Source organism: Parasteatoda tepidariorum, chromosome 5 (assembly GCF_982258835.1).
Source record: "Parasteatoda tepidariorum strain Cologne lab strain chromosome 5, Ptep-v5.0, whole genome shotgun sequence".
In the NCBI taxonomy this organism is placed as follows: domain Eukaryota; kingdom Metazoa; phylum Arthropoda; class Arachnida; order Araneae; family Theridiidae; genus Parasteatoda; species Parasteatoda tepidariorum.
Window position 1 is genome coordinate 760,501 of NC_141759.1, and position 25,059 is coordinate 785,559.

The following is a 25,059-nucleotide window of genomic DNA, read 5'->3' on the forward strand; positions in this document are numbered from 1 at the left end:
AAGTAGCATTTTCTATCATGGAATGAGGAAAGTTTGTTGGCACAGCAAGAACCGTGAACGCATAATGGAAAATGTTGCATGATAGTGACCATCAAATGATGATGGTCCACCATGAATTGCACAGAAGCCAACATAAACCATCAAAATGATTTGATGGGACCATCAAGAATTTTGACTATGGATGGCTGAATTACGGAGTACAATCTATTTACTTATACAAGAATTTTACAATTCTCTATCTATTGACTTGTGACATTAGGATTTTGAATCCTCTAGGGTCATGAGTCAATAGATAAACCATTATAGAAGATTCTTTTAATGATCGGCCTAAAGCATTCCCTCTCCTTTTTAAAAAAGAAGAATTCTTCAACAAACAACAATGTTGACGGTAATCTATGTCAAATGAACGTCAGGAAAAGACAAAAGGAAACTGAAAATCACTCTGGAGTGAAAAGTTATCCCATCTCTCAGAATTCGTGTATCTCTTCACATCGTTTCATTCTTCGACCATCACAACGCGCAGAACATTTTATATGGAAGTCAGTTTTTCACCAATAGATGAAAAGTGAACGATATAGCAAACAGACTATACAAAGAAAAATGGAAAGTACCAGAGGAAAGAAAACAAAAGTAAAGATTCATTCTCCAAAAAATGATTTTGTATAGATCGATGACTATTGCTTATTTTTAGGTTCTTTAAGTAGCAATATTTTACTTCTCTTTCTTTCCAATTTTTATAAAATGTTTTTTTTTTCTTCTAAGTTGCTGAAGATGTCGAAAGTTTCGAGTGATTTAGTTGCACACAAAATAGGCACACTGAAATGAAGGAGAAGAAAATGCCTTTTATTTTTCCTTTTTTTAAAAAAAAAGCACAATTTACGCTAAATTATTCTAAATTTAGTCATCCTTACTTCTCACTTTTCTCGAACTCTTCTTATTGAAGCAAGGCCCATTCCAATTCTAGAGTAAGAATAAAAAAAAATTCATAGTCATTGAAACAGAAAGTACCAGAGGAAAGAAAACGAAAGTAAAGTTGTATGAAATTATTTTTTCAATGTTCAAAGTTCGAGATAATAGGTCTAAAAACTGGTTAAGGTTTAGAAAGAGTATAAAAACGGACATAATTTCGAAAATAGAAGGAATCACATTACATATAGTGCAGTCCGAAAAAGAACTTTTTATTTAATTCTTAATAGCAGTAGAATTATAAGGACAGACTTTAAAATTCTGGTAGTGTCAGAGGCTAACATGATTAAAGGAATCAGATTTATTGAGAATAACAATTTGTTCACCTTTATCTGCTTTGGTAATGAAAATGCCAGAATTAAAATTGGGTTTATTGAGGGTGAGGTTAGATTTATTCAAGTATTTATTTAAAGAAATTAAATGTCGGAGAGTATCAATTTGACTGGGAGAAACTTTGTTCTTCTGAAATGTTCATTCTAATGTAGCAATAATATTGAGACCGATTAATTACTGGGCTGATTCTAAAGGGGCAATAAGAACGGGAATTTTTTAAATTCTGTCTTTCATCTGTTTTCTCTCTCGACTACTGTGGTTTTTCTAGCTTTGTTTCACACCTTTATTTTTCGATTTTTCATTGGAAACTTTACGTTTCATACTTCTTCAAATCACTTTTGTATCTTCTCATATACGTCTGGCAAGTCTTGACAAATGGGACCCTGTTTTTGAGCACTTGAAACATGCCGACTGTTATGTCCAATTTATATATTTTTGAAGCGAATGGCGTTTTTAATCTAGTAAATCAGTATAACTCTTTATGGGATGTAACATGAAAGAATAAGTTTTTTTGCAAAATAATTTTAAGATAAAATTTGGGAATATTTATCTTAACATTTGCATGGTTTTTATGGAGCTTAGATTAAAAGTAAGTAAATGAAGTAAAAAAATATGTTTATCATGCTTTTTATTTCTAATGCCCACCTGTGTTAGCATTTCGTCAATTCAGGCATTTACAGGGCAGATTTGTTGGCCAATTTTTTAGGGGCACTCTATTAGATGGGACAACGTTGCTCCCACAGTAAAGGCAAGATAGTACAGAGAATGAAAGGACGTCCATGCCTTGTCCGGGATTCGAACCCAGAACTTTTCTGATGCAAGGCCAGTTTCCTGACCCCTACCCAGGCCATTCGGCAAGTTATCATAAAACGTTAAATAAAGTAATATAGTAATACTTCACAATGAAGAAACACCGTTTCCAGTTTTAATTTGAAATGCGTCCTCCACGAAGGCAAATTTGTCCCAATACTCGGTCCAGAAGTTCCCTTGTCTTCCGGATTGGGTTGCTACGGAGTTGAACAGTAGACCCATAAAATTAGGTCTGCTGTTCAGCGAAGGGTATAAAAAAATTGTAAAACAATTATTCTGCCATCTTTGATACACAGTTGTCTTACTTACTGTCATGCCATGCAATGCAAATGTATTGATTTCTATAAATCTTGTAATCAGTCGGACTAGGCTGTCCATAGTATTAAAAGTATAATTATTTTTCTAGTTACTAAAGTTTATGCTTTTTGTTTGCTTTCAGGAGAAGAGTCACAAATCTTACCGTCCGCTAACAGTTCTGAGTTTCCGCCTCAACTATGCCGTCCACGGTCTGCATCCCTTCGGATACCACTTCGTCAATCTTCTGCTGCACTCCTGCGTTTGCATTCTTTTCTACAAGTGAGTGTCCAAAATATACTGAATAATTCATCATTTTTTAAAAAGCTGAATCTGCTAAAAAAGATTCATTTCACACAAACTCATATTCAAATCCAAAAATATTGAAATAAGACAAACTATTGCTTACGATCTTCATTCTAACGTCAAGACAGGTTGAAGAATAAAACACGAAATGAAAGCCAGCGATTGGAGTTCCATCATCTTTTGAATCATGGAAAAAATAAAGCACCGAGAGAAAAAAACACTTAATTATATCGCACCCTTGCTACAAAAGTGCCACAACTCAAAAAACTACGTTTTCCAGGAATTGCAAAAAACTGTTCCCGGGCTGACTAGGCACATTTTAGTATTTTTGAATTTGTCAATATGAAGACCGATACATCTCAAACTATGATCGTTAGTCATTGTTCTAGTTTTCCCATCTTTCCGACTCAAAATTCAAATTTTTCAAGTTACGACTGTTTTGATTTCTCACGTACAAAGAATAGAGTAAATTATTTTGAGTTGGGGCACTTTCGAAGATTGTTTTCTGGACATATGACACTCTTGATGACTTAAAATGAAAATAGCTTTTTAGTTACGACGTTTTGTTACTGCTCCATCATGGATTTATTTTACGTTTTTAAATGATCTAATAGAGATCAACTAGGTAGGTACAATACAATGGGTAATGTGTGAATAAAAAAAGTTGCCCAAATTAATGAAAAAGTAATAATATTTTTATTTTTCTCAAACAAAACTCTTTGACGAATAATAAACTGTGAAAAAGTTCAAAACAACAAGAACGATAAGAATAATTAAATAGTAATGCTAATGACTACAGTTTCAGTACACTCATATTGCAGATTATATTATATTATTATTATATTATATATTATATTATTATATCATATTGCTGCTTTCACTAGATTCCACACGAGATCTGATCATTTTTTGTCTACAAAATTATTATAATAATATAACGAGAAAAACGTTAATCAAAAGAACTGGTTACATAAAATAATAAAACCTGGTAGGTAGGTACCACTTAATTTAACAAATTAAAATATTTGAAATTAATGTTCTTCTATCAGGCTCACAACTGGTAGCACGTGGTTACATTTTACAAACTTATTCAAGAATAGTTTTAAAGAAAGAGTTGTAATAAAACTTTGGGACTATGTTTTTATCAACAAGATCTTGGATATCTCGTTTTTTATTGTCAGGCAACGGAATCTTAGCTGAATAAGCCTGAACCAACTGGATGGTATTCAAATCTTCTTTAGATCGAGTTTTCTTCTTGTTGCACATGTCTACCTTCTTGAAAGTTTCGTCACTGTAGGATGTTTCATAGAAGAATGAACGAGGTTGATCTTGTTCGACGCGAAGTATCTTGATGTCTTGTCACTTTATTTTGTTCTTCTCAGTATCCATATTAAAGTTTTTACCCCATTGCTCTTGCAGCAGTTTTAAGTCATAAAAATCTTCGAATGTGAGCTCATGAACGCGGTAAGGGGGACCCTGTTTTTTCGCTGTCTGAATCAGAGTCACGTACTGTGCAGGTACGTAAATCGGTGAGGATTTTAGATGTCTCGATGTCGCCAAAAGTGACACATTTTGAGTTCAAACCAGCAAATGTTTTTCACTCATTCATCAAAAACGACATAATTCAAAATACGAAACAATCCTATTCCACAAATGAATCATCTAAAATGCCGCAATTCAAAATCACTCAACTGATCACTACCAATTGAAACAAAAAAAACGCCACAACTCGAAATATAACAGTTTAGAAGATAAACGATACGCACGTTACTCTACAACGGCTGGACGACAACTCAAGATGTGGCATTTCAGTGGAAGGGGTCCTATGCATCTTGATAACAACAAAACGCCATAACTGCCCTCTGGTGATTGATTTTTCAATGCAACTTCTGGCTCTTTTGAAGATTGGTAGAGACGTGTAAACTACGTCTAATGACGGTCATAACTCAAAAATTACAATTTTTGAGTTGTGGCACTTTTGTAGCAAGGGTGCGATATGTCTTATAATTATTAGGTCTGATTCAATTCTTGTTGTTGAACCTGAATTTAATGTAATTTGATCATTATTTTAATATATTTAGATAATTTTTATAAAACTGATCAACATAAAAAGTTGAATTGGAAATTGAATGAAAAAAGCTTTTAATACTGTGCATTTTTAATTATTGATGCAATTTTATAATGTACAGTAAAAATAATATATCCTTAACAATACTTTAAATGGGGTCGTAAGCTCTGATAAGTTTAAAATGCTAACAACAATGATGAAGTATTTAAATTTAATAAAAATTTTTCAAGCGACATGTCTAAAAAGAATTATCTGTATATTATTATTAAATCGAAATACAAGTTTAATTATTGAAATTTAGAACAAATTTAAACATGTTTTAGAGCAGTCCGATTCATTTTGTTAAATATTAAGTTCCTTTCCATAAACTTTGAAATAATCATTAACTAATATTAATTTTAAATAAGTATCTATTTTAATTTAAATAAATTCTTAATTTCATTAAAATTCAAAGTCCCAAATTGAATTGTTTTGTTTAATTCATATCATTTCTAAGAAAGTGCTTTTTCCAGAGCTTTTTCTTCTGAGGCTTTTTTCCTCCGTGCTCTTTTCCTACCTACCTCAATATTCCCTCTAGGATATGAAAGGGTGCCTTTAAACCTTAGTTTTGAGCGTTACGACACACGGACGTCAACGCACTGACGTTTTTCCATTGATGAACCAACATAATCTTGATGGTAATCATCAATAATTCCCTCATGAACCATTATATTTGTGATGGTAACCAACATAAGTAACCATCACCCTAGTGTAGGACTGATTTATGGCGGTCCAAGATAAGAATAGCAACTTGTTTTGATGGTTTGCTCATGTTAAACCATTGGAAATTTCCATCATAGTTTCTCAGAAATCAAATGTTGGAATGATGATGAACTGATATAGCCAATGTAGCCAATGACGGTATAGCCAATGATGAATCAATGTAGGAATTCGGACTGATTTATGTTTTGCTATCGTAAGAAAAAAAAAACAAATTGTTTTGACGATATATTCCTGAGAACCAACAAGAATTCTCACTAAACCGTTATGTAAATGTATAGTTGGAACCGTCATGGACAATCATTTATGGTCACGGATTGTTGGTCCAAGAGAATCAAACTTCTCTTGATGGTTAGCCATTATAGAATTGAAGTAGTGGTTCGGATTTTCCATCATGGAATGATGGAAGTTTGCTGGCATATCAAAAACCATGAACTCATAATAGAAAATATTGGATAATGCTGACCATCAAATGGTGATGATCCACCATGAATTGCATTGAAACGCACATAAACCATCAAAATGATTTGATGGGAATATCAAGAACTTTGATTTGGATATCATTTTCAATAGAAAACGAACCTTCATTTCTAAGTTTAACAGAATTGCATAAGATCTCTCTTTATGTGTGATGATAAAGATTTGACCAAAAACTTTTTCTAACTTATTAGTTTAAACTATAACGAATTGAAAAAAAAATATTTTTCCATACATATTTTTATAAACAGATAAAAACATGGATTATCTAAATGTTAGCTTTTTGCATTTGTATTTTTTTTCCTTTGATACATTTTTCTTCCTCACTTTCAGATTGTGCCTGATGTTCTTACCCGTGACCTCTAGTCTGGTGTCCAGCGCTCTGTTTGCTGTCCATCCCATCCATACAGAGGCCGTAGGTAGCTATTGTATGAACTCCATCTTTACACACTTATGTACGGATCTCAGTCGAAGTGACGCGTTACTAGATGAATACCCGTTCTTTCTACTGGTAAAAAAGAAAGTAAACAATTAATAAATCAGTGCTGTATACGAAATAATGCACAAAACTAAAAGACACATACTAACACAGTCAATATAGTGAAAAAAAAACTTTTTTCGTTAACATTTATGAGCATCAATAAATCAATACTGAACAACACTATAAAATTGTGCACAAACTGTAATACAAATATCGAAACAAATAATGAAGCCAAAATAATTCCAAAATTTCGTTTATTTATTATTATTTGTTGCTCTTCCCGTTGACATTACCTTATTATATTGAACAAAAAAATATTTTTAACTGTTGATTCCAACCTAATAATGATTAACTGTATTCAGCTTCATTTGGTATGATATTGTTACTCAACTCGTGATAGTCAAAATATTCCATAATCAAATGATTTCCTCCTGTAGAGGTTCCACCTATAGAGGTCATGAAAAGCACTTTTACTTATCATCATCTATATTAAAACTGCAGAGTAGTGGCACCGTTTTATAGGTACCAAATATACTAATTGAACTGATATTAGTATATTTGACATTAATTTCTATAATGCCAGTAGTGTTTATTACGAAAATTGATCGTTGCCGTCAATAACAGATGGTGATTTTTTACGCTTCCCCTAAGCAACTTGATACCATTTCTCCATTAATTTTGATTTTTATTACATACCTAATATTTATTAAAATTAATACCAAAATTAAACAAGATCACGGACTTTAATAATTTGCTGAATTTTTACGATTATACTAAGCGAATAAACATTTGTCCCTTAATTTTGTTTTAAAGTAGACAGCTTTTTTTTTAAAAGTTCAATTAGTTATTATTACCAGAATTAATTAAGCAATAACAACATGGCGAATTTTTACGGTTTTCCTAAAGAATAAGTACATTTTTCTCATTAATTTTGATTTTTAATGTATAGCTTATTTTTGTATTTCAATCAGAACCTAATGATAACTTAAATAAATATCATTGACCTCAAAAATGTTATGGTAACTTTACAATATTCCTCTTAAGGAATAAGTACCTTTTTTTATTATTTTTATTTTTTAGTACATAGTGTATTTCTTTTACATAGTACATAGTAAGATTTCACCAATGATTTTGCTTTTTAATTCATTTAAATTTGATATTAAATTATCTAATTTTACATAAACATATTTTAAATTTTTAACTATAAACAAATTAAGCACGTATAATATAATTTTGAAGAGAGATGACATTATAGCGACAACGTGCAAATTTTAAAGAAATCTTTATGTTAACTTATATACCTAACTTTAAGCAGAAAATTTCATAGAATTTCAATTTTGAATTTCTTAATTGAAAATGTGTTCTTTACCGCATCTATATATCTGTTTTCAGTTCCATATCATCACGATTCTTAAAAAATAGATGCGTGAAAAAGGCGGTGTTAATGGTTGATTAAAACAATATAAGTTTAAAGACATTTTTATTAAAAAGTACTAGTTTTTAATACATATTCGTATCTTAGCAAATAAACTATTAAAGGCTACAAAAAATGTCTCGGTCTTTAATTTTTGCAAGAGTTTTAATGTCACTATTTTCCTCTATTTAAATCTCCTGATATATACTCAAATTAATAAAAATTTTTAAACGGATTTCTTTTGTCAAATTTGGTAAGATTTAATTTACTTTAAAGAGCTGCGTTCTACTCTAGCTTCAGTGACAGTGACTAAAGTAAATCCGTACATTTACTCTATTTTGACTAATAAAATTATAGCATTATTTCGAGGATAAAACTACGCCGCTGTTAAGATTAATGTATAAGATTGCATACATTTACATGGAACTTTATAAACTTAAGAGAAGAGTGGGGTGAGATCGGATACTTTTATTGTCTGAAAATTAGTTTTGCTCTCCAGCGGAATTACTCTTTACTTGTCAAGAAGGTAGATGGGTAGGTTTACTTAAGCCGCACTGGAGAGAGAACTGCACAATGGGCTATTGGTGACGGTCTGGGAAACATCCCCGAGAATGATCCGAAGACATGCCATCGCAATTTTGATCCTCTGCAGAGGGAATGGCTCCTCAGCTTTGGCAGCCCGACGGCCTGCTCGCGAAGTCGAGCACTTTACGGTCGAACAGTTTAACGAGGACCGATTCCATACACCCTCGGTCCCTACGCAGACTGATCAAAATGGTCCCCCACCCGCTTACTGACCGCAACTAGTGATGCTTGAATTCGGTGTTCTACTGGAAACCGTGTATCTACGATCAGTCCACTGTGGGACACTAGTCAAGAAGGATTTAACAAATTGGCGTGCTGTCATTGATTCATTTTGTGTAGATAGGATGTTTTTTCAATATGTTTCTAATGTTCTCTTGCCTTTAAACTAGCCTTATTTATTGGCTATTGCAGTTACAAAAATTATTTTTACTCCATCTTATTAAAGATTCATGTCTAACAAACAATTACCTCTTATCTCGGATACCGGGTACTTCTCCCCTCTTTCAATGTGAGTTTATGAGTGAGTTTATGCCCACGAAAACTGCAGCGGAGGAATAAGATTACTACGTTTAAGGTTGAAGAAAGGTTTTTTGGACCCCAGGACACCATTTATTACAAATTCCTTCCTCGAAGCACAAAAAGCCTAATTTTCTTGTTTGATACATTTTTTGAAGACCCTTTACACAAAATTGAATTTTTTTATTTTTAAATATAAAGAAATTCTCTAAAATTCGAATTAAAAAAACTAATTAATAAATACTATATTTATGTAATAAAATTTGGTCGTGACCTCGGCAGTTCGAGATCAGAGAAAATTCTTCTTCCTCTCCCCCTTTTTGAGTGTGGCCTTGATTATTTCACATGTAAATTACATGCATGATTTTCTTAAATTGTCGAATAAAATAGAAATGCCTGCTATCAATTATTATCAATTTACCGTAAAGTCAGCATGTGTACCCAGTCTTACCCACCCCCAGTAGGATAATTAGACTTTTTCTAAAAAAAGAAAAGGTAATACATCGAAGACTTTTTAAGCATTGTCCTTAGCTAAAGAATAAAATCTGACAGTTTCTAGATTAAACAGCTCAGCATCCAAATTATAGCCTTCTGGTTTGACATCACTTATGTTTCTATTTTGTCCCAGTTAACTTCTTTTCGTGTTTTGTGCCTGGATTGTGTTACGTTAAATTAGAACTTTTATGTTTAGAATGTTTTCCTTTTCTTTTCTGAAGGTAAGCGGAATCGTTGGGAGAGCGGAACTTCTCTCGGCAGTAGCCTTCCTCGGTGCCTTATTGTTCTACATTCAAAACAGATATCAAAACAAAAACAGCGGTAAGTCCTAATAATTGTTTTTTACTGTAATTTTATGCATAATATTTATAACTCAAAACAGCAATAATTTCTAATAACTGTAGCATTTATAAAAAAAAATTATATTAAGGTACAAGTCATTTCCAAGCACTTTGATACTTTCAAAATTTACAACTTACCGCCTTTTATTCGTATTTACATTACTACTAGTTTAGAAAGAAGTACATCGTCATTGATAATAAAAATATTTTTAAAAAAATCTTAATTTTTTCTTTCTAAAAGTTTACTTCCAATGTTTCATAATCATTTTTAATTATTTTTAGCACAATATATTTTTTTTTAAAAATCCCTATCATTTACAATGCCCTAATTACTTCCTGAAAACCCCACTAAATGACATTTAAAACAAATTATATGATAAAAAGGATATCCCAGTTTACAGGGTGAGACGCAATAACCAGCCTATAAATTTTTTTTTTTTTAAATCCTCGCCAAAAAAGTATACACATTAGAGGTCATATTTAATCGAAATCGAAAGAATATTGATTGAAAATCTGTTTGCCAGAGGAAAGTGTGATCACATTTCACGTCATACAAAAATAACTCATTCCATATTTTTCGATTATTCATCTATATTCAAGATATCCGATCTCGTTTCGTTCCACTCTCGTAAGTTGAGGGACTCCATTTCTGCTAATCCATAATAATGTCCAATCTTTTGCTTTCATTTTAGTTAAGGGATTCAAATTTCGTTCACCGGTAGACCAAACATCTTATTTTGAATGATCTAAAACATTACGCCAAAAACAAAAAATGTTAAAATTAAAAAAGGGAAGAAAGAAAAACGTCAGGTACAGAGTTGCTGATTTAAAACATGCTTTTTTTAAAAAATTTCATCGATGCTTTGGAGGCTGTAGTCAACAGAAATATACAGACTGCTTTAAAATGTAAGAATGGTTAAAGGGGACCAAAATAAGCGGATCTTGTATCTGAACGTAGATGCGGAAGGGCAGCTTTGAAGAGTTAACTCGAAAAGCATTATTGATCATAAATAAGTGAAAAGACAAAATATATAAAAGAAAAAAAAACGATTTATATACAGTTAACAATAGCTTACAGGCAAATAGTCTGCAATTCAATTGAAGTTGACAATAACTTCTGGGACAAGCGACTACCAACAGAGAAACAAAATCACAGAGATGCATGGATGGTTGTATATCAGTAAACAATAACTTTCTTGAACGCCATTTTCGCACACCTATTCCTTTATGAAATAATCTTATTTATGTCTTGTGGTATGGTTATTCAATTCTTTTTAAAAATACAGACGTAATAACTAAGTACATTGCGAAGGAATTTATAGTTCTTTTCAAAACTGAATCTTCTCTAAATAAAGAGGTTAGAAGATTCCAGGAGAATTGAATCCAGTCTCTTTTTACAAGGCAGGTGAGTTCAGCATCTTTAGATGTCATCAGGAAGTGTTGGTGGTCAGAGATTAATTTTTCAAAAATAGCTATTGAGAGGAAATTCTTGCACATATCGCACCCTTGCTACAAAAGTGCCACAACTCAAAAAACTACGTTTTCCAGGAATTGCAAAAAACTGTTCCCGGGCTGACTAGGCACATTTTAGTATTTTTGAATTTGTCAATATGAAGACCGATACATCTCAAACTATGATCGTTAGTCATTGTTCTAGTTTTCCCATCTTTCCGACTCAAAATTCAAATTTTTCAAGTTACGACTGTTTTGATTTCTCACGTACAAAGAATAGAGTAAATTATTTTGAGTTGGGGCACTTTCGAAGATTGTTTTCTGGACATATGACACTCTTGATGACTTAAAATGAAAATAGCTTTTTAGTTACGACGTTTTGTTACTGCTCCATCATGGATTTATTTTACGTTTTTAAATGATCTAATAGAGATCAACTAGGTAGGTACAATACAATGGGTAATGTGTGAATAAAAAAAGTTGCCCAAATTAATGAAAAAGTAATAATATTTTTATTTTTCTCAAACAAAACTCTTTGACGAATAATAAACTGTGAAAAAGTTCAAAACAACAAGAACGATAAGAATAATTAAATAGTAATGCTAATGACTACAGTTTCAGTACACTCATATTGCAGATTATATTATATTATTATTATATTATATATTATATTATTATATCATATTGCTGCTTTCACTAGATTCCACACGAGATCTGATCATTTTTTGTCTACAAAATTATTATAATAATATAACGAGAAAAACGTTAATCAAAAGAACTGGTTACATAAAATAATAAAACCTGGTAGGTAGGTACCACTTAATTTAACAAATTAAAATATTTGAAATTAATGTTCTTCTATCAGGCTCACAACTGGTAGCACGTGGTTACATTTTACAAACTTATTCAAGAATAGTTTTAAAGAAAGAGTTGTAATAAAACTTTGGGACTATGTTTTTATCAACAAGATCTTGGATATCTCGTTTTTTATTGTCAGGCAACGGAATCTTAGCTGAATAAGCCTGAACCAACTGGATGGTATTCAAATCTTCTTTAGATCGAGTTTTCTTCTTGTTGCACATGTCTACCTTCTTGAAAGTTTCGTCACTGTAGGATGTTTCATAGAAGAATGAACGAGGTTGATCTTGTTCGACGCGAAGTATCTTGATGTCTTGTCACTTTATTTTGTTCTTCTCAGTATCCATATTAAAGTTTTTACCCCATTGCTCTTGCAGCAGTTTTAAGTCATAAAAATCTTCGAATGTGAGCTCATGAACGCGGTAAGGGGGACCCTGTTTTTTCGCTGTCTGAATCAGAGTCACGTACTGTGCAGGTACGTAAATCGGTGAGGATTTTAGATGTCTCGATGTCGCCAAAAAAGACACATTTTGAGTTCAAACCAGCAAATGTTTTTCACTCATTCATCAAAAACGACATAATTCAAAATACGAAACAATCCTATTCCACAAATGAATCATCTAAAATGCCGCAATTCAAAATCACTCAACTGATCACTACCAATTGAAACAAAAAAAACGCCACAACTCGAAATATAACAGTTTAGAAGATAAACGATACGCACGTTACTCTACAACGGCTGGACGACAACTCAAGATGTGGCATTTCAGTGGAAGGGGTCCTATGCATCTTGATAACAACAAAACGCCATAACTGCCCTCTGGTGATTGATTTTTCAATGCAACTTCTGGCTCTTTTGAAGATTGGTAGAGACGTGTAAACTACGTCTAATGACGGTCATAACTCAAAAATTACAATTTTTGAGTTGTGGCACTTTTGTAGCAAGGGTGCGATATCATTCTATGTAACCAATCTGAACGTTAACATAAGCTCCTATGGCGAGGAAAGAAGAAGTGATTTCTACATTTAATTAAATATGAACTCACAGAAGAAAACGGATACTAGAAATTTAGTCAAGAAATCTTAGCTGAAAGAAAAAATCACCGTCAGAAGTAAAGAATATTCATCAGGGGAGGGGTAGCCTTTTATGGGTCACAGTTAAACAAAAAGTTCATACTAAAAACAAAAATCGATCATTTTAAGATTAAATTGCCTAGCGGTTAAGAGAACCAAAACTAAAATAACTGAACTCATTCGATTAAACGATTTTCAATGCGAATAATAAACAACAAAGCTGAGTTAAGGCAATTAATATTAAAGCGATTTTGCACCAGTGTGAACCATCAACATCACAGGTCCTCTGTAACTCCCTTTACATTTTTGACAAATAGTTTTCAGCCCCCATGTATAAGGAAACAAAACCTAAACATGTTGAAAGAAAAAAAAATGATTTTTAAGATGACAGGGGACGTTAAAAAAATTCTATGTTTACTTTTTATAAATTTATAAATTCAATTATTTTGTTCCAGTTATAGTTTCTCAAGATACGGGAGAGTGTTTTACCATGGATGAAAGGGAAAATTTTCGCAATCTAGTGGCAAAATTTAGCTTTCACTGAATATAGTTGGATAAAAAAATTTTTTTTTCCATTTCAAATTGTATATTTTGAAAAAGTTTCATGCCACTTTCGCTTTAGATGTTATCTGCGACTAAAAATGTAAAAATTAACGATATTAAAGAAAAACTGATGCTCTGTTATTACTGAAAAATAAGTTATGAAAGGTCCAATTTTTAATCGCGCGTCATTAAACTGGTATTTTAATTAATTATCATTAACACTTTAAATCTTGAATCAAAGTACTCGGCATGTGAAACATATTTTGTCTATTTAAGGCTGATATAAAAAAATATGTTTCTAGTATGAACAATACATATATAACAAAATATTAAAAACAAAAGAAAATGATTTTTAAGATTTTAAAGACCTCTTTACCGTTGTTCAAATCTGTGACCAGTTATTGTTGTGAGACAAATTTACAAAAAAAAAAAAGTTCTTGTTTTTCTCCTTTTATAATCAATTTTAAGAGCTAGTAAAATAAAAATTAAAAACATCAGTTTCCTTTATGACATAACAAGATGCACACGGTGATCTATAATCCTTTCACTTAAAATTTGGGTTCTCGCAAAAGATGGTCCGAATTTAACTACAGTGACCTCTCACTTATGCACCACCTCTTTTATGCACCTTTTTCATTTATACGACGATTTTTATAGGTCCCAGTACATTAGATTGGAAAATAATGATAAACATCCTTCGTTTATACGTCGCTCTGAAAATAAATTTTTCAATTATGCGCCGAAATTTTAGGCTGGCATTTTAATTTTTTAATCCTTTAAATATTTTTTCTTTTTTAAAAAAAAATGTTTTAAATTAAAAATGAAGCAAGTAAGCAATCCTTGTTACAGATAAAAAGAAATATATGTTGTTAGATCTTATTGAATTTGCGTCCCCCTGTGACCTTTTCATTTTTGCTGTTTCTTGAAAGACATTCCTTCTAAAATTTTGAATAGGGTGTCTTATCTGTGAACAACAACAATGAAAGCCCATTAATCTTTTAGAAAATGACCATTCCTCCTGTCCAGAGGTTAGTTCTACTCCTATGCTGTTTTCTAGAGAAAAAAAAGACAATTGGAATACGAAAGATGAAAGAGACCGCGATCTCTTACTAGTCAGATAAACATTATGAGTAAATAAAAGGAGGTGATCTGTTTAGTGACGGAAGTACTTGAACTTATTGTGCAGCATATTATGACATCAAGTACTTTTCTTAGAAATTTATCATGTGATGTTTCACCGCCTACCATAAAACTCAAATTTTTTGTGAAGAACTGTTCATTTATATCTAACTAAAACTTGAGGACGATGAGAAGGTGGTGGAAGATACTGACGAGATGATGAAGTTCCTCCAAAACACACAGCAGTATTGAAAGCTTTAGACAATATTCCTGACTATTTACAATTTAATTTTGCTTCTGAAACTCCCCCTTATCCCATTTGTATGAACTGGAAAAAACCGTTTTTGAATAACGTCGGCAAAAACAAATACAAACATGTATTAAGATTATTTTGTAAGAAAATAAATTATCTTAAGGTATGTTAAATTTTTTCTTTGTATAGTTATAGTAAATACCAAAACAGTATAAATGTTAACATTTAATCTTTAGAAACATATTTATTCATATTGTCACTGCAAATTACGTTGCGTTTTAGAATTTTGAAGTTTTTCACTTATGCTCCTCTTTCACTTATGCGCTTTTTTCTCTTGGCCCCTTACACCGGTGCATAAGTGAGAGTTCACGTAATGTGTATCTAATGAAATATAAACCAAATATGAACGTCATTTTTAGGAAGAATATGCTAACGTATAGAGTGGTTGGGAACGCCATTTGGCAGGTGCATCGTTTCAAGGTCAGTTTTGAATAAAAGGGCTACTATGAAGGTGTTCATCATTCTTGAGTTTGTCAGAAGTGTTTTGCCTGAACGAGTGTACCGAGAGGGAATTGCCAAACCATACCATAGATTATAAAAGGGTTGGCAAAAATTTCGATTGGCGTTAAAGGAGCGTTCTCGCAAATCGCCAAACAGCTGTGTGCCTATGTTTTTGTTTTGTTTTCGGTATCACGTATCTATCATTCACCAAGTTATAGATGGGTGCGACATTTCAGAGTTTCAAATAAGCTGATCTTCATTAGATTCTTCTGCATTAAATGAAATATAAAGTGTATTTTTTTGTTATAGCGGCGACATAATCGTTTGTATCTGTTAACATAATTGTGTTTATTAGCGTCATTTAGAAGGTCGTAATAAAACTAAGATGAAAAAATTATATATTATTACCTCCATAGCCCCTTCTATATTTTCATAACTTTCATTAAATGTATTTCGAGTAGTGAACTTCTTTACTTACTCATCCACTAATTAAAATTAATAATTTGACAATAACCTTTAATCCTTAATAATGAAATTATTATTACAATAAAGTTTGTTTACTTAAAAGATTAAAAAAATGTTTTTTATTGTTTAGCAGAGACTTTGTTTCCAATTCTATATTCATTAATTAAACTTAATGGTTCTGCTCGGTAACCATTCAAAATTTTTTTAAAATTTTATTTAATTTTCAGTTATTATGGATTTCTTTAAATATTTTTCGACGTAGAGATTATTTTGCAATAATACGAAAAGCTGAAATTTATAAATGTATAATATTTATAAATGCTTAAGAGAATTTTTAGCGGGTATTTTGTACTCATTATTTTAGTTGAAATGTTCATTATACACAGTTTTATAATAATAATCGTAAAATTCATTGAACAATTGAGTATTACATTTTAAAATGCAAGTAGAATTCAATAATTATTTCATTTTATAATTGTAAAACGGTAGATAAGTAACTTCGTCATAAAGTTTTACATGATACGAGAATATTATACGATTGCTTTATAATGAAAGAACAACAATTTAAGTTTTAAACTTTTTGTGGAAAAGGAAAAAAAAACGAAATTTTTTCCTGTCATCGGTGTTAGCGAATAGAGAGTCTTTTGTCGTATAAATATTAAGTCAGTACTGTTCCATTTTAAATAAAAATGCATTTTGCTCCGGAAAAAAAATTACTTAAATTTGTCAATAGAAATTCCCAAATTATTGCAGCGAAAACTTTTAAATTTCTTTTATTATAATAACTTTCCTTTATTATAATTTTGTGCAAATAATTATTATTCATAATATAAACGACTATTAAAAGGAATTAATTGAGAATGTCCAATTTTAATGAATTAACTGTTTACGCAATCAGATTAATAACTTTTTTCATAATTTACAAATGGAGAAAAAGTTTTTTACAGTTTAAAAGTGAAGAGAAAAATAAAGTTGAGATTAAATTTATAAAGTAAGCATAACTCGAAGGAGGTTGAAGTAAGGGCATTAAAATCAAAATTTCAAAAGAAAAAAATCACGTTTTAGTGTACAGTGAGCAGTAAACAAAAAATCTAAAACTAACTTTTGATCTAATGATCAGATGTTTACGTTCTAGGACTCAAACTTTAGATTTAGAATTTCCTTAATTCCCTACCACTATTGTAAGATATTTACTTTTCGCCTAACTTGTAAAATTAAAAAGTTTAGAATTCCTTACAAAATTACTCAGGCGAAGTGATTGTGTTTTATTCAAATATTATTTAGAAAGAATTTTTCTGAAAGTATTTCATTTAAAGTTTTTATCAAACTTTTGTTTTTTATTTATCTATAGTTATTGAAAGTTAAGTTGATGATTTTTAAATTGAAATGAATGCCTCCCTGCTTTGCATATATCAAAAATTATTTCAAAAGAAATGTATAACTTAACATTAAACACCCATGACTTACAATTATAAATCAAACAATCACTACATTTATTTATTAAAAAACACTCTTATGACCTGATAATAAATTGATCTAAGTCTTAAATGTGAGTTTTATAGCATATAATTTATTTAAACTCAGCACATACATCTAACCTCTGACAATTTTTTTAATTATGTTATTTTTTCAATTATGTTATTTTTTAATTATGTTATGTTTTTATTATATTTTAATTACGAAGCTCATATAACAGTATTTAGGAATCTATAAATTTATGTTACGTATGATCGTTGCAGAATAACCTGCACGCAATATATGAAAATAAAATATATTTTTGAAATTGTGCATTTTCTATTAATTGCATTTATTATTCTTATATTGAAAGAGTATCAAGTTATCTATGACCTCCATAATGAATGAAGTATTTACGGACTTTTATATATATTAAGGAATTGAATCAATTTTTCACGAAGTTTAAGATCTTATCTCATTGCAAAAAAAGTAATTTAATAAAATTATGCAAAAAAAGTAATTTAATATATATTTTTTTACAATGAATGCTTCTAGTAATGAAACAAACGCTTTCAAACTTTATTTTAAAAATATCGATTATTTCGTTTGCAAGAAACTATTATTTTAAAGCGTGATAACATTTTTGAATACTCTAATTTTTTCCCAGTAAATAATATGTCTCTGTTAATTTCTAAAAAAGAATCTTTATAAAAAAGCTTAAATTATTCTTTTATAGAGAATATTGATTTAATAGAGAATATCACTAAAATAAAACAGGTTATGTTTTCTTACAATAAAAGTTAAGTAGAATTAATTCTTCAAAATAGCGTTCCAATAAAACATGGTATTAAAATGTTACGTTATTTTTTGTGATTGGTACATTAATAAATTATTTTTATTTCATCGCAAACACAATTCTTGTCAAAAAAATTAAAAAATTGAATCTGTTATATCAAAAAACTAGATCGTTGTTAAAATATAAATTACTGCGTTTAATAAAATATAAATACAGTGTATTTGTAAAGTGATCCTAACAATGAAAAGGTTATTTTCTTTTTTAATTCTCTTTCAAAAAGAATTAATGAATTATTTTTATTCATCATGGCTGATCGAGGAAGAGAAAAAGAATATCGAATTACAGTGTTTAGGTTAATGTAATTTCGTTCTCCCACCACATTTACGCGTAATCCATCGCCAATTCCACCTGCAATCGCCACGTTTATAATCTATGGCAGTGGTGCGCAAACTTTTTGCGACTGCGGCCCCTTTTGTAGAGAGAAAATTTTTGGCGACCCCTAGAGATAAATGTTCACAAATACGATGTATATTTCGCGCATTTCTTTCGTTTCATCTAATAAAAACATCATCATATTTGACTCATATTAATTTTATTTATAATTTTAAGAAAATACTTTTTGTATAACACAAAAATCAGTAAATTGCTCTTTAATGAGATGTATGTGGCTGCAAGTTCCTAATTATCTCATCGATGCTTGGATGTATGTTGCTAATTGCAATTCGCATATCATCTTCAGGGTTTAAACGCGAGCGGTATTTAGTTTTTATTGAAACTAGTTTGCTAAATCCAGTTTCACATAAATACGTTGATGCAAATTGTATTAACACTCTGATGGCATTCTTGCATAAAACGGGATATTGTTTTTCCACGGATAGCCAAACTTTTTGGCAAGGCTGAATCTTAAATTGATTTCGAAGAGTATAATCACTAATTAGATCTATCAATTGCTCTTTCTCACTAATTTGAAGAGTTGAACTACATATGTCAAAGGAAAATGGATCACGAATCCACTAAGATCGTTTTCAGGAAAATCCTCGAATCTTCTCGAAAATTTTTTCTTTAACTTTTTAATGTGATTGGAAATGATGTTTTTAAATGTAAATACATCTATATTATTTTCCTTGATAAAATCGTTAAAGCAAGGGAACATGTCGGTGTTGTTTTTATTCAGTTCAGTTTGCCAGAGACTAAGCTTATTCTTAAAAGCCTGAATTTTACTGGCCGCAGTTATGATAGTTGAATTCTCACCCTGCAAGCTCAAATTTAAGTCGTTAAGTTTTTCGAAAATATCAACTAAATATCCCAGTTTCTATAGCCAAACTTCATTGATATAATAACTTGCCAATCTATGTTTCCAATCTATGCTTCACTTCATTTTTGAAATCAAATATCCGTTGTAGTATTTTCCCTCGTGAAAGCCACCTGACTTCGGTGTGTAACAGTGATCTCTCATACGTTGAGCCCATCTCATTGCAAAGTACTGAAAAGAGACGGCTGTTGTAACTGTTGCATTTAATGTAGTTAATTAAACTAACAGCGTCTTGTAATACGTTGTGCAACTCTTCATCCATATCTTTTGCAACAAGAGCTTGCCGATGAATCATACAGTGATTAAATACCATATGAGACGCCACCTTCTGAATTAAGCCTCTGAGCCCTTTATTCGAACCTGTTAATGTTGCAACACCATCAGTACAAACCGCAACACAGTTTGCCCAGGTAAGGGACTTTTGTTTCAAAATATTCATTTATTATTTCGAATATTTTTTCGCCAGTTATTTTTCCTTCCAAACTTTTGCAACATAAAAACGTTTCTGTTATATCTTCATCTATACATCTATACATAATAATAAACGCGGCTGTGTGTGTGTGTGTCTGTAATCACAATATATCGCCCCAGAAGCCTCGCCCAGGCACGAAACTCGGCACATAATTGTGTTTTGACATAATGAAGAAGTATTTTTTTTCTTTTTCAAAAATTTGGATTAGTTTTTTAGTTATCAGTCATTTTGTAAGAAAATCTATGCTTTTTCTTCTTCAAAGAGCCATATTCAGAAAACTATTAAAAAATGCATATACTTTTCTCCACTCTTATAAACGTATGCTAATGCGAACCTTACAATTGAAATATTAATTTTCGACAACTTAAACCAATAATATACGAAGGAATTAATAATTTAATTCGCATTAGTTTAAGTGGATAAAAGTTTAACTTTTGTATTAAAAATGTGGCAACATATTCGATACGTAAATAGAACGGCTTTGATTTATTTGTCGCTGTGCATAATTGTTATAATAAGTTTTTTTTCTTCTTTCCACGCTCTATTTTTTTTTCTTAAGCGAAGACGATAATTTTTGTAGCGATATAGAAATAGAAATTGATACCATAAAAATTAGATAGAAATAGAAAATGATACCATAAAAAATTAATTCGTTTTCGTGTTTTTTTCATGTATTTAGCATTTTAGTTTTTTTCTTCTTAAGCGTTGTAGCTATATAAAATAGGAATTTAATTATTTTTGAAGGAACGATCACACTTACCTTGGATCTCTTTGGTTTTTCTATTCTTTATTTTAACAGTTTTTATTAAATGTGATTAGTTATTTTCAGAAAAGTTTCAGTTTGCAGGTAAGCACTTAGATTTTAATATTGAAGTTTCATGATTTGCTTTCATAGTAATTGTTGTTCTAAAGTATTCGTTGACTTCTTAAAAACCCGATTACTGACATGGCAGAACCACCTTCCAAAAAACTTTGTATTTTGTCAAAGAAAAAGATATTAAGAGATTCTCAAAGAAGAAGGGCCCAAGAAACGTCTGTGGAACGTGAAAGACGGATGGAACATGACCGAATTTTGACTAGCAATTCTAGAGCCCAAGAAGTATCAGAGAAACGTCAAAGAAGATTAGAAGAGAATCGTGTCTCAACTAGCAGTGCTAGGGCCCGAGAAACACCTGAGGAACGTCAAAGAAAATTGGAAGAGGATCGTGTCTCAACTAGCAATGCTAGGGCCTGAGGAACGTCAAAGAAGATTGGAAGAGGATCGTGTCTCAATTAGCAATGCTAGGGTCCGAGAAACGTCAAAGAAAATTGGAAGAGGATCGTGTTTCTACTAGCAGTGCTAGGGCCCAAGGATATGAAGACAAAATTGCAGGACAAGACCACTTTAATTGTCCACTAATCTTCAGATTTCCTGCTATGTTTTAAAAAACTTTATTTGTGAAAACCTTTAGAGTGGCGGACAGCTGGCCGCCTTAGGCGGCTAGTTAAAAATAAACCTAACGTAAGTAATTAGTTGTGACATTTTAGTACTATCGGGAGTCTCGTCCAGTTGTAAAGCAAATACAGATGAATTTTGTATGCGTCTTATGACTTCTGACTCGATATTTCGTGGCATTTCGGAAATCCGCCGAGACACCGTATCTCTTGATAATGGTATTGTTTTTAGTTCATTTCCATATTTATCGCCATTCATAATTGATGTCATCTTAGTTGCTGCAGGAAGGATAAGGGATTCTCCAATTGTATGGGGTTTCATTATTTTTCCTATTAGATAAGAAACTTCTAAAGAAGCTCGTAATGCTTTCTGAGGTATTGTTGTAAATTTCTTTAAATGTGCACTTTGAATTTTCAGCTCGTCTTTGAAAAAAATCGGCATGTTTATTTTGAAGTTCTTTTATGTTTAGTTTCCAGGTGCCTTTTTAATTTAGCTGGTTTCATGCTCTCATTTGCTAATTTTTCGTTGCAAATGACACATATCGGGAGTTCTTCATCATCAACAACACAAAATGTAAAACCATACTTAATAAATTCCTCATTGTATTTTCTTATTTTTTTAGATCGGGCATTTAGTTCAGTATTTTGCGACTCCTCATCAGTATTTTGTTCGTTTGTTAGCTGAAGATGTACCTGGTGTACGTATTACCCATTTATCCATTATGAGGATAGGGGTTAAATTATTTAAACTAAAACAAATAATATATAAAATTTTATCATTTTTTTTTCGAGAAATTTAATAAAATTAACAGAGATCTTTCTCTAATGATAGTACATACCTGATAACAAAGAGTATCAAAGCCCGATAAAAATATAAAAAATCAAAATTACACAACGTCACATGATAAAACTCGAGGATAAACTAAAACAATTGCAGGCCAACTGCTACATGTTACAACTTCATGCGAACACTTCACGTCTTCACTCTGACTATCAGATACACCGCGTACCTCGCCATCTGATTGGCTGATCACGGAAGCGAATTTTTGCTTTTTCCCTGCGGTTAACGTCTAGTCCATACATATAAAGGCTATATTAGTCCCTGGTCTAGTCAAATAGACGCTTTTCAGTAAAAGTGGCGAATTACCGCGAAGAGGGCGCTATCTACCGGAGTGAAAAACTTGCGTCTTTACACTTTACATACATTACGGTCAAAGAAAGAGTGGACTGCATGAAATTGCAATTAAACAGTGAGTGACGGCGCTTCACTCTCTATATGTACACTGCATGGTATGCAGCATGCAGGGATAATGCATTTCATAAAAATTTGGCGACCCCAAAAAACACTTCTGGCGACCCCCACAGGGGTCGCGACCCCTAGTTTGCGCACCACTGATCTATGGTACGGTTTGGCAATTCGCGTACCGAGATCTTTTGATCTCAGACCACATTTGTTATCTTTTCAACAATTTTAGCAGACCTGCAAAACCGCATCAACTGCTGCGGCGCACTCAGTAACACAATGCATGTTTTTTTCGGACGAGTTTGGCGAATGCTTGTACATTTGTCGTACAGGAAAAGGAAGGACACATTGAACCATTGACTTAGTACCCTGCACAAAAAATAGAAATTATCCTTCATCTATCTATTATTGCATAGATTGTTTATTTCCAAATTATACTTCCGTTAAATGTAAATTAATAGAATTTGGTATTTTTTTAAATAGTGAGTATAGTCTTTTCAAAACATTCATAAAATCCTTTTTCAATGTTTTTAATCTCCATTTTGCTTATGATTCAGATGATAATGACGTCATTGAGTGATGATAATGACGTCAGATTTCATTATCATCACTCAAATACTAATAATTTTTTATTTTTGACAAAGCTTTAAGAAAGTCGGTGATTACGGAACAAGGTACATAGCTTCCCAAGCCAAAATTCTTGACGGTTCCGTCAAAAAAAGATGATGGTTTATGTTGGTTTTAGTGTGACTCATGATGGTCCGACATCGTTTGATGGTCACCATCATCCAACATTTCCATTATATGTTCATGGTTTTTAGAAGCTAACAAACTTCCATCATTCCATGATGATGGAAAATGCTACCTTTATACTATGATGGTTAACCATCAAGAGAAGTTTGACTCTCACGGACCAATTATGCATGATGGTTCATGATGGCTTAATGGGAATTTCTGATGGTTCAACATGAACAAACCATCAAAACAAGTTGTTATTCTTATGTTGGATCATTGTCCGAATTCCTACATTAAGGAGATGGAATTATTGATGGTTACCATCAAGATTATGTTGGCCCATCAATAGAAAAACCATCAAAAATTTTGACTTGGGTTTTTCTATTTCATACAATATATACACTATAAAAAAATTTGTTGCTTTCAGCTTGGCGAGATTGTTGTGTGTCGTCAGTATTAGCAGTACTTGGACTGTTATGTAAGGAACAGGGTGTCACCGCCTTGGCAATCTGCTGTGCATATGAATTATCACTGAGTAAGGTACGTGTATGAGTCTTTACTTATTGTTTTTTTTAAAAAGAACTTTAAATGCCAAGAAATTCATCTATATTTTATAATAGTTAGAAAAAAATATCGCTTCTGTATTAGTTAGAAAAAAATATTTGAACAAAAAAATTTAATGCCTAAAATAAATTATATTTCAGCAATCAGATAGTTGATATTCGAATAGAAGAAAAAGCTCTGAATGAAAATAACTTCATCTTGGCTTCTAAAAGTGTTGAGATTACTTTCTTACCACCAAATAATGTGAATATCTAGCCGGTCACTTCATTAGCTGTGGCTGGATTTTTTGAAATATTTATTATAGAGCCATGATGGCTCAGGGGGTAGGGCTCTCACCTTCCAATGAGGTGACCCGGTTTTGAACCCCAGCGATGGCTGGTCAGTAAGAATTTTGCATCTAGCTTGCACCGACCACAGTGATGACGCAAAACATCCTTAGTGATAGGCGGATCATGGGCTAAAGTCCCCTTGCCATCAGGCTAACTGTGGGAGGTTTTCGTGGTTTTCCTCTCCATGTAACGCAAATGTAGGTTAGTTCCATCAAAAAAGTCCTGCACGAAGGCAAATTTCTCCCAATACTTGATCCAGGAGTTCCCTTGTCTTCTGGATAGGGTTCAAAATGACAAGGCTACAGAGTTGAACATAAGTAATCGTAAACCCTAAATTGGGTCGACTGTTCACGACTGTTAAAATATAAAAATATATTTATTATTAATTCTACTTTTTACTCCTCTTTGAATTACATTTTAAGGAAACAGGCTAAAGAGGGCATTTATCCTCATTCTCCGGTTTTCTCAATGCTTTGTTTTTTGAACTAAAATTTTAATTTTAAAAACTGGCATTTTTACTGATTTTCATGATTTAGAAATGGATACATAGTAATTTATCCGCAAAGATTAAAAGTAGGGGAGAGTAGGGTCAATTGTAACATTTTTTAC

At 31.7% G+C, this 25,059-nt stretch overlaps 1 protein-coding gene across 3 annotated transcripts in view; it reads left to right on the forward strand.

The window, feature by feature from the left end:
• The window catches only part of LOC107453289 (protein O-mannosyl-transferase TMTC3), a 268,366-nt gene that overhangs the window by 179,454 nt on the left and 63,853 nt on the right, over window positions 1-25,059 (forward strand). For all 3 annotated transcript variants that reach the window (XM_043049050.3, XM_016070054.4, XM_087163097.1), the window contains 4 exons: window positions 2,549-2,685; window positions 6,347-6,428; window positions 9,726-9,825; window positions 23,985-24,097. In XM_043049050.3, the coding sequence (XP_042904984.2) occupies window positions 2,549-2,685; window positions 6,347-6,428; window positions 9,726-9,825; window positions 23,985-24,097 (432 nt within the window). The remainder of the gene's footprint in view (window positions 1-2,548; window positions 2,686-6,346; window positions 6,429-9,725; window positions 9,826-23,984; window positions 24,098-25,059) is intronic.